This window comes from Rhipicephalus microplus, chromosome 2 (genome assembly GCF_043290135.1).
Source record: "Rhipicephalus microplus isolate Deutch F79 chromosome 2, USDA_Rmic, whole genome shotgun sequence".
Classification (NCBI taxonomy): domain Eukaryota; kingdom Metazoa; phylum Arthropoda; class Arachnida; order Ixodida; family Ixodidae; genus Rhipicephalus; species Rhipicephalus microplus.
In genome coordinates, this window is record NC_134701.1 from 68,207,491 (window position 1) to 68,223,106 (window position 15,616).

The 15,616-nt window shown below is 47.9% G+C and overlaps 1 protein-coding gene across 1 annotated transcript in view; it reads left to right on the forward strand.

Moving 5' to 3' along the window:
- The window catches only part of LOC119169863 (uncharacterized), a 90,012-nt gene that overhangs the window by 44,911 nt on the left and 29,485 nt on the right, over positions 1-15,616 (forward strand). Inside the window, exon 6 of the mRNA XM_075886554.1 lies at positions 5,150-5,425. Coding sequence (XP_075742669.1) covers positions 5,150-5,425 — 276 coding nt within the window. The remainder of the gene's footprint in view (positions 1-5,149; positions 5,426-15,616) is intronic.

Below are 15,616 nucleotides of genomic sequence, written 5' to 3' on the forward strand. Positions count from 1 at the left end.
TCATCGTATTCGAACTAACCCGGCAGTGACTAACGCATTCTGCTCGCCGCAAAGCCTTCTTCTCTCTCTCTCTCTTAGCCAGATTTTCTGATCAACGAGCTGATTAGCAGTTCTTTGCTCGTATATAGAGTCAGTGTGGCAACGCAGGCTTTTGAGAGCTGGCTTCGTAACTTTTCCGTGCAATGCCGGCCTAGTGCTTGACGTACTTCACGTCGGTAAGAAAGCACAGCTGTATTATATACGTGATCATGCACGTAAAGTGTGTATTTTCAGTGCGCATGCACACAACTAACATGCAGTGAGCGCACACTGTATAATTCATACAAGCTTAGTCTGGTAACAAGAATAGTTTATTGTCCTTCCATATGAACGACACAACTTCTAAAAACCCGACACGATGCCTACAACACTGAAAAAGAAAGTTCGCGTGTGTTCTCAGTTGACGCAATCAGAACGAATGGAGCCTACAGCGGAGAGCTCTGCATGCAAATGCGATCAACAAGGATGCGAACATGTGTGAAAAGTACTACCAGGTTCATCCGGCGGTGCACGTGATTCGCACCGAGTGTACACTACAGCGGGGCATCACACAGCTTTTCTAAAAAAAAACACGCAAAAGAAGAAACGCTCGTGGATTGACTCGCAACCGGCAGAGAACACCGTTAACACCGCTTCCAAGGCCGCTGCGGCGGCTGCTCGCCGGCAATCGCGAAGTGTTTATCTGCTCCTCCGCTAGGAGGTAGTGTGGGTGTTTGCGATGCGGCGGCTTCATGAATATGACGTCATGGCCTCTCCTATATTTTTCCTTCCTCCACGGTGAAAAGTGTGGAGCAAATGACATCATGGCGGCCATATTCACTGGGCGCAGTAGCGGCGTTGCTATGGTTATGTGTTGCACAGTGTAGCTGGACTAACAGTGAGCTGCCGCGGCTGGCGGCGGCATGTGTGCCTCCACAGATCTCGTGCTGAGCCGTGACGGACAATAGAGAGTTTTAGTACTGCGTACGCTGCGTACGTGGCGGCGTTGCGTACGTAAGGACGCCACGTTCAGCGTAGTGCGCATGCGCAGACCGCAACGCGCACGTATCGCGTTACGTACGCAGCCGCTACGTACGCACGCAAGAGATGCGTGCGTGCTTACGTATGAGGTGATCGCGCCGCTCTCGAACAAGTTCGCGAAAGCGCGAGACTTCGTTTTGCAAAATGGCGGCTCTGTGGCTTAAAATATGGCCATAATCTGGCTATAACACTTGGATTGGCTCACATTGGCTGTAACAACACGTGCTTCTATTTTGATCTACCAGATGGCGCAACACGCTTCACGCTCGTTACGTACGCGGGTACTACGGCGTACTAAAAGCCGATTAGTGGCAAACGACGCCAAGTAACGCAAGGCGCTTGCGTGATGCGTACGTAGCACCATTCGGCAGTACTAAAACTCTCTAATATCCGTGCTCTGCGCCGCGTTTTTGGTTACGCATTGTTCTCCTGGCAGTTTCCAAAACCTTTCGACCACCACGGGGCCCCGACAGTGCATAGAACGAGCGCATTTCCATGTGTCGGGCGGCGGATGACGTGAATAAAGCATTTGATGTGTTCAGCGAAATTGAATTGGGCACCATGACGAAGCGGAACAACGACGAACGCTTTGCAGGTCAGTGATGGTTGTGCAGTGCTCCTTCTTGTGACAACGGACAAAACTTTTGTGCCCAGCAAGACGCAATGAGGACCATGTGCCCGTTCGTAGTTTTGTTTACAGTGTGTGTACAGTATCAACTTGCATGTGTGTAATAAATCACCTTTTCCGTTCCGCTTGTCATACTCGCGCCCAGCATTGTAATGTCAGCGTTAGAGCAACCGCGTTCAAGTGTTACTTGCACCGTGCTCAAAGTCATCACGGTCGGAGAATGCTGACGCCGGTCAGTTTCACGCGGAATACGGACATAGTGGCCGTGCACCGCGTCAGCCGCGTGGTTGAATGCAAGCGTAGAAAGCGCACGACCGATCGCGTTGTCTGCACAGTTGCTCGATTAATGACGTGAAATCACTCGCCGTTGTCAGTGCATCTAGCGCGCTTTCTCTTGTACATGCTTCGTTGTCGGCGAGCTATTACTCACTGTTATTACTCGGACGAAATGATTTCGTGAAGCTGTCGCGCTGGCCCAGATATTTGAACCCCGCTACATTGGTTTCGGATCGTCACCACACGCACGCTGCGCAGCCCACGTGCTTTCCGAAGCGGAGAGAGAGTCGCGCCTTCTGGTTTACATTCGGCTGTAAACAAGAGAGGAGAATCTGCCCAGTCAATATGACCGACTTGCGGCTTCACCAAGGTTGTAGTAAATTTCTAGACACTGTACCACGGCTTCACAACGAGTGACGTCAGGGCCTCTCCTAAGTTTTTCCTTTCTCCGTGGCACAAGCTGTCTCCCCTCCCCCTGTTCTCTCTTATCAAGGAAGGGAGCATGCTACCACGTCTGGCCAATTAAGGCACGCAGTTTGTGCTAGTGACATGCCCCTCTCGACGCAATTATCCCCCCCCCCCCCCTGCTACCATTTTCATGAACCTTACCCATGAGAAAAATAGGGGATGGATAGTGTATTTCTTGTCCCATTCAGCTGCGATCAGTTGCGGGCCTCACACGTTCTAACTTGCTCATACAACAAGTGATGAGCAGGACGATCTTATCGATTTAGGCTTTGTGCAGTACCTCATGGCTAGGGCGACAGACGGAGGTAATTATTAAAGGGCCACTCACCAGTTTTAACATTTATGAGCTGATAAGTGCAATGCGCAGATGAGGTGTTCACGATCACTTCTGCCAGAATTTGCAACGCTACGTGCCGCGGACATGGGTCGAATTTCAAAATGAACGCTGCTCCCACTTCCTTTCGCGGGCGCGCGCCAAGAGAATGAGGGCATGGCGTGCACATATGCTACCTGAAGACATCGTTTCTTCTCTGAATCATGAAGATATCATAAATAATCCTGAAAGTTATTTTACTGATCACTATTATTGTTGTTGTGCATATCTCTTTATTCTTAATCTTTCAGACTGTATTTCAAGCAGCGAGAATCATTTTCTTTATTGTATCGTTTTCTTGTTCTGTAAGCACTGAAATAAACTTTCCCTTCGAGTTTTTCTACTCTTCTTTCTTTACGTTTTTTTAAATTGAGCATTTCTTTTATCTGCGTTGAATTAGTGCTCTCTCATGTAATGGTATGTATAAATATGTATGCAAGTGTGTATGAGAGAATGCGTATAATTATAATTTTTATCAAAGTTTTTTTTTGTTTGAATATGTATGCTGTAATTGTAACAGCTTTATTTTATAATATCTCCCCTATGTAATGCCTACTGAGTTCTCTGGGGTATCTGAATAAAAAAAAATTGCCCAACGTACTACATGGAAGTGCAGTGAATTTGGTCCTCTGTGTAGACGACTGTGTTCGGACGTTGCCAACCGTGGCACGTGACATGGTGAAAGTTAGTTAACACGGCGTGCGTAATATACGTAATTTCTTGCTTGAAGAGCTCATTAAAACTTGAGATAAAAAAATTGAGATGCTATAAGGGAATATGCGCGTTTTTTTCTCATATTTAGCATGATTGCTAAAAGAGGCGGGGCTAATTTGCCGGCATTTCACATGTGTTCGTGTCCCCGTGGTCAGCGCATCAAGCAGACAACAGCCATGGAAGCGAAACTAGGGTTCTTATGCGTTCGCTCACTCATTGCTCTTATCTATTTTAGCACGTTAAAACCAGCGTTTCAAAACCATCCCGCCGAAACAAGCAGTATACCCCAAAATAATGCTGATCAACAAAACAACGCCGTTGGTATGCTTGGGGGTTCAGCCTGTACGGGTACATGCTCACGTGACCTCTCGGTCGGATGCTGAAGAGAGTATACGGAAAGAAATTTGGCTTTCGAAGGCTACGCGGTGGAGCGGGAAGTGTTTTCAGCTCGCCTCCTCTCATCCTCGTTTCGCTCTGCTTCAAGAAAGCAGTTTTCTTAGCTCGTAATGAACAGATAAAAAAATGTGCCGTAATGCTGTTCATCGGACGCACAGCAACACCCACTGTCTAACAAAACTTTTTATGGGGTCTGGTGAGTGGTCCTTTAAAGAGTAAGAATGAAAAGTGAGCTCCGCAATTGTCTGGATCAGTAAGCGAGACCTGAGCAGTAGCGGACGAGAGAATGGGATGACGGATTAAAAGGGTGAGGGAGCGAAGTTAAAGCTGTTGAAAACACACCAATCGCTCTACTAGCGCACGAACCTGTGATGCGCTGTCCCACTCATAGACTTGAAAAGCAGCACCCATGGCGTAGACGAGGCAGTCAGCAACAGACCGCTGTGCTTTCGGGAAAGGTGAACCCCGGCGGGGTAAAACATAGAAGCAGTGCATGTGCTCGCACTGGTGAATCGTGTAGCATTTACGTAGTTTTGTTATCGGTAATAAGCAATATTATTTGGAGTTTGGAGGAAGAGCTTCGCTAACGAGACAACCGTCTGGCATGAAATCCGCTTGGTGACTCCGGTGAGGTCGACGGCAGAAATGCACCTCGAGCGCTGACATCATTGTTATAGCATAAGAAAATGGTTCAAACACAATTTTTATGTACAAACCTATTTGGTGCTTTTTTCGATGCCTTTTTAAAGTAAAAGCACACGTCCCTTTGATGACATGGGCAAGGAAAAGCGGATTGTGAGCATGACGATCTCTTCGAGGCAGCTGCTTCTTAAAGCTGCGCGCATCTAGAAGGCACTGGAGCTAATTCGCTAATGATCATCCCTGAGCATGCCTATGCTCATCGTGCTGCGAAACTTCACTATATGCGAGCGAGCGCTCGTCTCCTCCAGGGCCGCTGACCTCCGTTTATCGCAAAGCACAGCCGTTAAAAGGACGCCAGACGGTTAGTGTTGGCTACCCTGCCGCACCTGGACGTTTACATTTATACTGTGCGAAATACACAGGTAAACGTGGTTTGACCATTAAATTCAACGTTTTAGAACCTTGTTATTTATGGAATGAACTTTTTCTTTTTTTCTATAAAATAGATTCTTTCATTTTTTTGTATTGACCTAGTGCTGTGGCCTTGAAAAGCTAGGCAAATAATATTTTGTACTGTCCCATCCCCCGTGCAGGTGACCTCCGCCTTTTTCTTCACGTCTTTCCTCCACATGCTGTGTCAAAAGATGATTCACAGCGGACTGCAGCTCCCCACCATCCGACGATTGGGAGTTGGAGGTGGAACCCTGACCCAGGCCACGTACAACTCCGCCTTCAAGGCATTCCGCAATCTCGAGTGCGTAGTAAACATGTATGGCATGACCGAGGCTTCGGGTCTTGTCTGTTCGCCAACCATGAGCCATGCGAGGGGCATAGACATCGGATATCCCGCTTGCATGGTTGAGGCTAAGGTAAGCTTTGTCTCTATATATTCACGGTTAACCGGAAAGTTGTTGGTGAGATGAAAAAGTTTGTTGTATTGGGCGCAACAAATAACTTGCTTTTCACTAAAAGCAGGCTGCTGTTTGATGTACCTTTAGTTTATTTCAGCTCTGATATATTCGGAAGGGAAAATGTTGCACAATTACTTCCGCGAGGTTTTCACCCATGCTTATAATCATTTCCCTGGTCAATGTAAAACTCTGCCCTAGCCACAATCCTACTGATTTCGGGAGGTGCCGAACTTTAGAATTACGCTTTTTTACAAAGGCCTATACCAGTCATATAAAAGAATTGCATGATGGCCCATGAACTCCGCATTCTGCCCGCCAGAGAAGTACATGCCATGATGGGTACAACGCAAGTAAATTCAATGTTTGAAGTTTGAACTTTATTAACGTGAAAACTGTATGGCTCCTCAGTCAAAGTTAACGGGTCGGGTAATTTGCCCATATGTAACAAACAGTTCCGATAAATAGCGATACTTAAATTTAAGGAACGAGCAACAACATAAAATATACAAAGCATAATAAAAATATTCCATGCGTGTAATATTTTTGCATTGTTCGCTCGTTAAGTCTGGCAAGAAGCATGAAGACGCAGACGCTTTCTCTCGCTGCCCCTTCCAATATCACCGTCTAGACCAATTAATCAATATTTGTCCCATGATCTAGATGCTGTGTCAAGCTCTACGTTGTCCCAACTAGCGGTTGCTGGCATGCTGGTTTCATATCACTACGCTCAGTTCACTTTGCGCCAGCATGATGATCCGTACTCAAGCCGAATCATCGAACGCCTAAGAGACAAGTCGCCTTCTCTTTATGCCAGATCAAGTCCATAACTACGGATATTTCGCGTGGACAACAATGTGATACACCGTCACACCATATATGGACACCGCTGGGTTCCAATTATTTCACGTTTTTTAGGTCACCAACTTCTCAAAGCCTATCATGACGGCCATTGTGCAGGCCACTTGGGTTATACCATAGCACACAGCCACGTCAGGCAAGGTTTATTCTGTCCTGGCCTGTCTACCTTTGTGACCGTCTACGTTGCTTGTTGCCCTTTGTGTCAACGGCCGAAGCTACTAACGTCAAGTTTGCTGGCCTATTGCACCTAATTCCGTGTCCCGAAGCGCCTTTCGCCATCGCTGTGATAGACGTAATCAGACCTTTTCACATCACGCCAAGAGGTCATGGTATACAGTGACAGTAGTTCATCGCCTGACATGGTACGCAGAACTGACCCTATGCGTACAACATTGTGTTACGTGAAATTGTACCTCTTGTCCGGTAGAGTAATTGTGGCAAGACTTTTCATTCCACGGTAATTGAAGATCTACTGCGGCATTGTGGCACAGCGCACAAAACATAGAGTTTCACACAGTAATACCTAGAGAGGAATCTGGCGCTGCGATCGTGCACCCCCATGGAAAATATGGAAAGTACAGGCTTCGGATTGGATAGGGTTAGCTAGCGAACTGTCCACAAACTTTTTATACAGTTTAAGTTTTGTTCTTCGCGCAGCGCTGCTAGTGAGGTGCAGTAAAAAGCGCGGCCGTGAATGTGGTTCCGCAATCTGTTATAACAATCGACAGTGCACCGTGTCTCAGCACAATGTTTTCTATGAAGAATCGGGCCACCTGTTCGGCTGTGCCTCTCTATTCAGAGACAAAAGCCATTTGACTTTTGTCTTGGCGTAACGAGTAACGTAGTCGGTCGCCACTTTAACCCAGCGGTTACCAGCACTAGAGGCAGGATGTGACGCGAAAGGCTCATTTCGACCTGGTGAAATGACGTTGGCAGGATCTGGACTGGGTGTAACAAACCGGCTTATTTTGCCAGAGGTCACTTGCGCCGCTTGCAATCGAGGCAGGTCTGACCATGAATTTTCACGGCAGCGGTGAGTCTATGCAAGAAATACCTTTCTCAAATTCTCCCCAGTGTGCGCGTGAAGCCTGAATGTCCAGATGTGAACTCGGTGTTACGCGCTTGCAATGCCTGAGAACTAAGAGTGGTAGGAACGACAGCAGGTAAGTGGAGCCATCTGACGAGAAGTTCGTTTTGTAAAGACCGTTGTTTCACAAACAGAACGATGATAATCCTCTTGAAAAGGCTTTGAGCGTCTTATGGCTTCGTAATCCTAAAAAATTATTCAAACCAAGTAGCTCAGGGTTGTTATGCTGGTGGTCTGTGATGGTTGCCGTATCTAGGATTCCGAGGAACGCTGTCTTTTCATCCAAAAAGCAGCAGACTCCACTGGTGATCGAGACAGGCAGTCGGCTACCGTGTGCCATTTTTCCGACTTGTACACCATCGCCTAAAAGGATATTTCAGACTTTTAACCAACACGGTGGCGAATTGTGGTCACTGACAACCTTGAATGGACGGTTGAAAAAGCATGGGTATGGTTTCATTACTGCCCACACCGTGGCAAAGCATTCTTTTCTAGTTGTCGAGTAATTTGCTTTCGTGCGTGACAGATTTCTGTTTGCGCAAGCGATCACTTTTTCCTCGTCATCCTGGCGCTACGCAAGCACAGCTCCGAGGCCAGCGTTGCTGGCATCAGTATGGTGCAATGTGAGGGCTGTCTCATCGAAATAAGCAAGCAGGTGGTCGTGTGTAGACGTTGCCACGAGTCATTGCATGCAGCTTCCTGTTCGTCACCCCAGACAAATGCCACGTCATCCCTCGTGAGGTGAGTCAAAAACGACGCAATGCGCATAAAGTCTTGAATAAACCACAGATAATGTGCACAAAGACCCAGAAAACACCTGGCAGCCTTTTCATCTTAAGGTGTTGAAGCTGTGGGACGGCGGCAACTTTCTCGCGATCTGCATGACCTCCTGCGTAACTGAAAACATGGCCAAGAAACTTGAGTTCCTCAAAGCAGAAGTGAAACTTTTCCGCTTGAGTGTCAGGCCTTGAGCTCGTATGGCCTGCAAGACTACCTGCAACCATTCAAGGTGTTCGTCAAACGTTGTAGAAAACAATGACATCATCAAGGTATACTAGGCAAGTTCTATATTTGCGCCCAGACAGCACGGTATTGATGAGATGCTCAAAACTAGCAGACATGGAGCACAAGTCGAATGGTAAAACCATAAAGTTGCACAGTTCGTCTGGCATCACGAATGCGATATTTCACGATTACTTTGCCAATATGCACTCTTTTAAGTCCATGCAAGAGAAGGAGCGTGAGTATCGAAGTCTGTCAAGCGAATATGCTATGCGGGAAAGCGAGTGCACGTATTTTATTGTGATGGTTGGTCACTACGTTAAAGTGGCGTTCATAAAGGCAGGCCTAAATTTCATCGTGGTCCATACAACATTGATGAAATATTTTTCTGACGTGAAGTAGTTGACCTCGGCGCGAGAAAGAGTGCGGCTAGCGTACCCTATTACTCGCTCCGTACCCTGTGGTAGATGGACGAGGACAGTGCCAAGACCCACGTTGCTGGCGTCAGTATGAATCTAAGTATCATCATCTTAGTGAAAGAGAGCGAGGACTAGCAGCGCCTTCAAACGCTCTCGTAGTTCAGAGAAAGCTGCGTTCTTTTCTTTTTCCCGGACGAATGGCACGTCTTGACGAGTGAGTCGAGTGAGCGGTTCAGCCATTCCAAAGAAATGGCTCTAAAGCAGCGGTAGTACGCGCACAGCCCTAGAAAGCGACATACTGCCTTGTTATCACGTGGAACAGAAAACGAGGCAACGGTGGTGCTTTTGTCAATGTCTGGTCAAACACCATCCACACTGACAACATGGCCGAAAGCTTTAATTCGTTATAACCAAAGTGGCATTTTTCTAGCTTCAGTGTCAGGTTAGCAGAGCGGAGCGCTTCTAGCGCAGTCTGCAGACACTTCAGCTGTTCCTCAATGGTCATAAAAACGTGACCACATCATCCAGATGTTGTAGGCACGTGTGCCACTTTAGACCAGTATGAACAGTGTCCATAATTTTCTGGAATGTCCCAGGTGCGAAACAGAGGCCGAAAGGAAGCACCTTGAAATCTTATAGGCTGCCCGGTGTAACAAAAACGTTTTTTTCACAATCTCGTTCATCAACTTCGATATGCCAGTAGCCACTGTTCAAATCTATCGATGAAAAATACTTGCCCTGCCGTAGTCTGTCAAGGCAATCAACGATACGGGGCACTGAGTAGACATCTTTCTTAATCGCGCTGTTAAGGTTTGTGTAGTCTACGCAGAAGCGCAGTTATCCATCTTTTTTACCTTACGACAATGACCGGATGACCAGGGACTCTTGAAAGGTTGGATAACGTCATTGTGGAGCATCGCTTTGACTTGAGTATTTATCACGTCACCTTCCTTTGCCGAAACGCGGTAAGGGTGTTGTTTTATGGGCGAGGCGTCGGTATACGCAAATATTTGGTGTTTGGTGATCAATGTCTGACGAACCTCCCAGTTGGATCTGAAGCACTCTTTAAATGGATGTATGATCAGCTCACATATATATAGCTCAGTCTGTTCTTGTTCCGAGAAGGTCGAATTGACATCAATTTTGGCCAGTAATGAAGTCACGTCGCTCGGTCTTCGTCGGAGCCCGCCATGGGCTGATGTATAAGTGAAATAATCAGCAACGTCTCAGATAGGGTAGGCGAAAGCGACGGCGGTGTGACGAATTAGGTGCCGGTACTCGTTACTGAAACTAGCCACAAGTAGGGCAGAGTGTCCGTCATGAAGCGTGACGAGGCTGCGTGAAGCGCAAACACCTACCGCGAACAAACGCGCCAAGTTGCCTTCGGCGACAGCCTCACCATCCAGTAACTTGTCAGACACCACATCAACTAGGATGCTGGTACGCGAAGGCAACGTGATACGGTCGGCATAAACGCGAAACGAGCTGTCACGGCTGTCATCGGATTTGTCGGTAGATCTAGCTGTCGAAAACGTCACAATACGCTCCCGAATATTTATAACAGCGCCGTGCTCCCGCAAGGAGTCGTATTCCAGGATTAGGTCTCGGGAATAGTCACGCAGTACGAGGCAGCTGGTGAGAAACGTACTTCCTGAATTGTCACCCTGATAGTGCACATGCCGATTGGGGTGACTATATGCCCGCCGGCAGCACGAATTTGTGTTTCGTACCAAGGCGTGACAACATTCTTTATGTGCGCTGCTAGTTTTTCGCTTATTATCGAATAGTCCGCACTGTATCCAATAATTGTCTAACGTCGTGGTGACCATCGACTACCACATTTATGTCCAAAGAAAATCTGCTTCCGCATTTCGTCGCTGTCTTTGGTGAATCGCTGCGGGCCCGTACTTGTGTCGATGCGAGGCCTTGCTTGCATCGAGTGTCAGCGGCCTCGCTCCCGAAGGTCGCTGTGGTTAGTTTTCCCGCCTAGGGCTTGGTGAGCGTGCATGCGCCACCGCTGGGAGGCTCTGAAAATTTGGAGAAGATCGTCTTGGGCATGGGGACTACGACTGCCGCCGCAGTGGTATGCGTTGTTGCGAGAGGTAATCTTCAATAGCACTCGGTCTTTCACAAAATATCTGCCGTGGCGAGTCGACGGCAAAAACCTGGAGTCCAAGGTGGCGACAGGGACATTCCCGGTACACATCCCCCGCTTCACCACAGTGATAACATAGTGGTCGTCTGTCTGGTATGCGCCATATGTCGGAGTTTCTTGAAATTGCCTGCTGATTTTCCCGACTTTCCAAGTGGTGAATTAACTACAGCGAAGGAAGTGCGTGCTGAGGCGTAGGGTTATAGAAACGCGATGAAGTAGTAATATATCGACTGACAGCTACCACGTATGCTGCACGACGTGGCTCCGTTGGGACAGGCGAACATAACGGTAAGGCAGCACTTGCAGAGCTTGCGTTCTTCGTTCCTGACGATGCTGCAGATGGACCCCGAAGTAGGTTTGGACTGGCACTAGATTTTCTGTAGCTCGTCACGCACCACCGATTGCATGAGGTCGCAGAGAGGTTCGATGTTAATTCTGCCTCCTGATTTGATGTTGATACTGCTTCCTGTACCTCTAATCTGGCCTACTGACAAAGCGACACTCATTTGCTGGTCGTACACTGTAGAGCGCTGCTGTAGCACTTGCTCCTTGGTTGTGGCTTTGGTCAAAAACTCCACCACGGTTTTTGGTGGCAGAGAATAAGGTCAGTAAAAAGATACTCCTTCACTCCTCGCATTAAATGACGGAGCTTCTTTTCTCCTGCCATGTCGGGGTCGGCCCAGCGAAAGAGGCTCGCCATGCGTTCGACGTAAATAAAGACGCTCTCATTAAGCATTTGGATGCGTAACAGAATCGCTTGCTCAGCTCGTTCACGGTTATCAAGGTTCACCCTGCTTGCCAGCAACTTATGGCGAAAGGCGCTCCACGAGAAAAAGGGCTGACCGTTTTCGTACCAATACGAGCGCCATCCGAAAGGCTGAAATAAACGTTCCTCATCTTGTCGAAGTAGGTCGAATCATTGTATTCTGAGCCAGCCAGACATCCTGCAAGCAAGACCCATGGAACATCTTCGGCACACGTGGCTTCCGCAGCGTAGGAGGCGTGGCTGAAACGCCTTCCAGAGCATTGGAGGCTGCAGCTCCTTCCACAGCGTTCGGGGATGTCACTGACGACATTTCGGACAGAGGTCCAAGCCCAGGAGGTAGTCATCGGAGTCTTCAGCTTGCGTGGTAAACAGGTGTTGTCACTACAGGCACAGGGCTACCTGGAGGTGTTTGGAACATCGGCTGAGAATTACCCAGCGTCTTCACCAGTTGTCATGTTCTACGAACGTTCTTCTACTCAGAAGAACTGAGCCGGCGGGGAGACGCAGAGAAAAACTGGTACGTGACTGTATTTATTGCAACCAATTCTGGGCCACTGCTTTCGGCGAGCAAGTTCATTATCACGCGAATAAGGAGTTTCTGCCACTCTCCGGAATCTATTGTATTTGTCGTAAGTTGCATCTTGGTAGTAGGGTCGGTGCTATCCTTGCTGCAGTTAGGCATAGTCCTGCTCAGAGTCCTCAGTATAAGAACGCGGCAGTCCTCATCGTGATCGAGCGTCATAGGCAGGGCCTCTATCATAGAGACGTCGCTCATACCGAGGCGCGGATTCACAATCCTCAATGCTCTCCGCCGCTGAGTGAGAGGAGAATGAAGCAACGTTTCACTTGAACTCTGGCGGCAGGCAGGGGGGATTAGTGCTTGAGTGGTGTGCCACTTGCGCGTACAGACCGTGTTCTTCACGTACTATTGGCCGGATAGTTGATGCAAGATCAGGCAGCTAGTTGCTCCCTGTGCTTTGCGATAGTCGTCACATTGGCAAGTCTGCCGACCTTCGGTGTGATGTGCCTCGTATTTAGTTGCTCAAAAGTGTTGCAATGACGAATTACATCAGTGACAGACGTCAGGGGGTCTTCCGCAATGAGGAAACTGTAAGCATCCTCGACGATTCTTTTTAGGATGCGCCCTGCTTTGTCTTTCTCAGACACTCCGGAGTCAATGATCCTACATAGCTTTATAGCTTACTTAATGTAGAGCTTTATAACTTACTCAGTGTAGGTCGTGCAAGTTTCACCTGGAACTTGCACGCATTGCATGAGCGTCTGTTATGGGTTTTTTTCTTTTTTATTGTGGGGTCGCCGAAACGCACTTTGATTTCACAAACGATTCTGTCCCATATAGTTTGTGTTTCCTCGCGGTTCTTGTACCACATTAATGCAGTATCCGTCAGAAAGAACGCGACGCGCGAAAGCTGAGCAGTGGCGCCCCATTTGTTGGCGGCGCTCAGCCGTTTGTAATAGATTAGCCAGGCCTCGATGTCTTCATCTGGTCTGCCGGCAAAGGGACGGGCATCTCTCAGTTGTGGAGCCCAACTTGTTGGCGCACAAGGGGAGAGGGGTCGATGTTCATCTGCGTTGTGAGACATGTTCAGCCCAGATGGATTCGGTGGAAGTCAAGCAAGGTGACGGCTTCATCAAAGAACTTGCGGTTCAACCTCCGTCTTCTGGTTTCGACTACCCAGAACTTCCACCACAACTGTTACAGGAAGTTATGATATACATTTTTATTTACAAGAGGTGAGCGATGGCAGTCCGCGATAGCGCACTGTGATATTGCCAAGGCTTTTTGTCTTCCTCTCTTTCTTTTCTCTGCCTTTCACATATTTGTTACAATATTCTCTTGATGTGGAGGTATGCGCTTGTTCTTCGGCTTAAATAAGACTGCTTTTGTCTTGCCTACATTTATTTGTAGACATGGTGTGGGTGTTGAAATGCAGCGATTCAACGCCCACTTTATGTTTTGTAAGTTACTGTTCTATGACGGGCATTGGAACAGCCTGCGTGGTAGCCTTGTTGCTGGCAGATCCGTAAGCGTGCGACATCTCTGGCTACTTCCGAGCGTTCGGTGAACACGTCGGCACCCGTGTCGGTATCGTTCCACTTATGTGGTAACACCGCATCCAGCGTTGTCCGTACTTACCGTGCGTAAACCAAGCTGAATGGCATCATGCTTGTTGTTTCTTGGTTTGCTGTATTTCATGCGAATTTTGTATACACCAATATTTCGTGACGATTCTTATATTGGGCATCTACGCGCATCATGAAATGATAGTATTACGGTGAATCATTCCACTTATAATCAAGAGGTGGTCTTAAAGAGCTTCCGTGAATGGTGTCGCGTGACCTATTTTCTCGATAGTTGGGGACACCATGGCGCCGCCCAATAATGAAGATGATATCCTTTCTTCGGACACTTCGATGCAAAAATTTTGGTCTGTCTGTCTGTCTGTCTGTCTGTCTGTCTCTCTCTCTCTCTGTCTGTTGACTAGTCTGTTTGTAACCCGAAACGGCTTGTCTTTTCGCCTTTTATCTGGCGCAAAGTTCCTTATAGATACGGGCGCAGAAATCAGCATTGTGCCCCCGAGTAAGGCTGATCGCTCAAAGTCACCTGGCAGTCGCTTAGTGCTCCCAACGTCGCTGCAATTGCGACGTCTGGACTCCAATATCTTATCATTCACTTTGGCCTTCGCCGCATTTTCGAGCAAGTTTTCGTCACAACAGACGTCATTTAGCTGATCATCGGTTCGGACTTCCTCTCATACTTTGATTTGGACGTCAACGCGCAGCATTGCTGCCTCATCGATGGTGAGACTTGTCTCTTCATCTCTGGAGTCATATCCGACATTGCTACAATGGGCATCTGCATGCTGATACCTCCCTCACTGTTCGAAAAACTCTTGGCAAGTTTCCAGCTGGAATTAACCAAAACATACAATCTCACCAAAGAGTGCCATCAATACGCCTTTTGGCTGGTTTTAATATGCGTGGATGCCTTTGGGAATGCGCAGTTTAGTCCAAACCTTTCAGCAGTTCATTTCCGAGGTCACACGAGGCTTTGCTACTGTGTTTCCGCACCTTGGTGACGCCCTCATCACCAGCCGGACGCCTTAAGAGCATGCACAGCATCTGCGTGCTCTGTTCTAATGCTTGCAGTAGTATCGCCTCGTTGTGAACGTGTCGAAGTGTACTTTTGGCGCCTCGAAGCTCGAGTTTTTGGGTCATCACATATCGCCCAAAGGTATGCGCCCTCTCCCGACCCACGTTAAAGCAATCCAGCATTATCATCAACCTATAATAGTGAGCTAGTTATGCCTATTTCCAGGACTTGTCATTTTTTCTGATGTAACCAGAAAGAAGAGCAATATTTTGTAGTGGGCCACGACTTTAGCCTCCAGAACCGAGCACGAGCTGTTGGGATCCAGCCTTTGATTCGTGTGCCGAATGTCGCCCCGCTCTTAGCGTCCGTAAGCCTTCTATTGAAGAGCTTACTTGAACCAATAAACACCGTTTCTAAGTGGTGCAGGTACGGGGTATTCAACCTGGAGCTCCGTAATAGGAGACTGCCTGCTCTTCCAGAAAAGGTTGACGAAAACACTCAGCAAGAAGGTGCGACTCACTCTCAGCTTCCGATGGTCGTCGTGCCTACTACGTTACGCGGGCATGACCCACCTATTTTCAACGGCACAGACGAACGAAAAGTGAAGATTGGCTGTCAACTTTTGAAAAAGTGGGTGCACGCAACAAGCGAGAGGACCCTTCGAAGCTGCAATATGTTACCTTCTACCTGAAAGAAGTCGTGAGCTTCTGTTTGAGCAACCACCAGTCCGATTTTGGCACTTAGAAT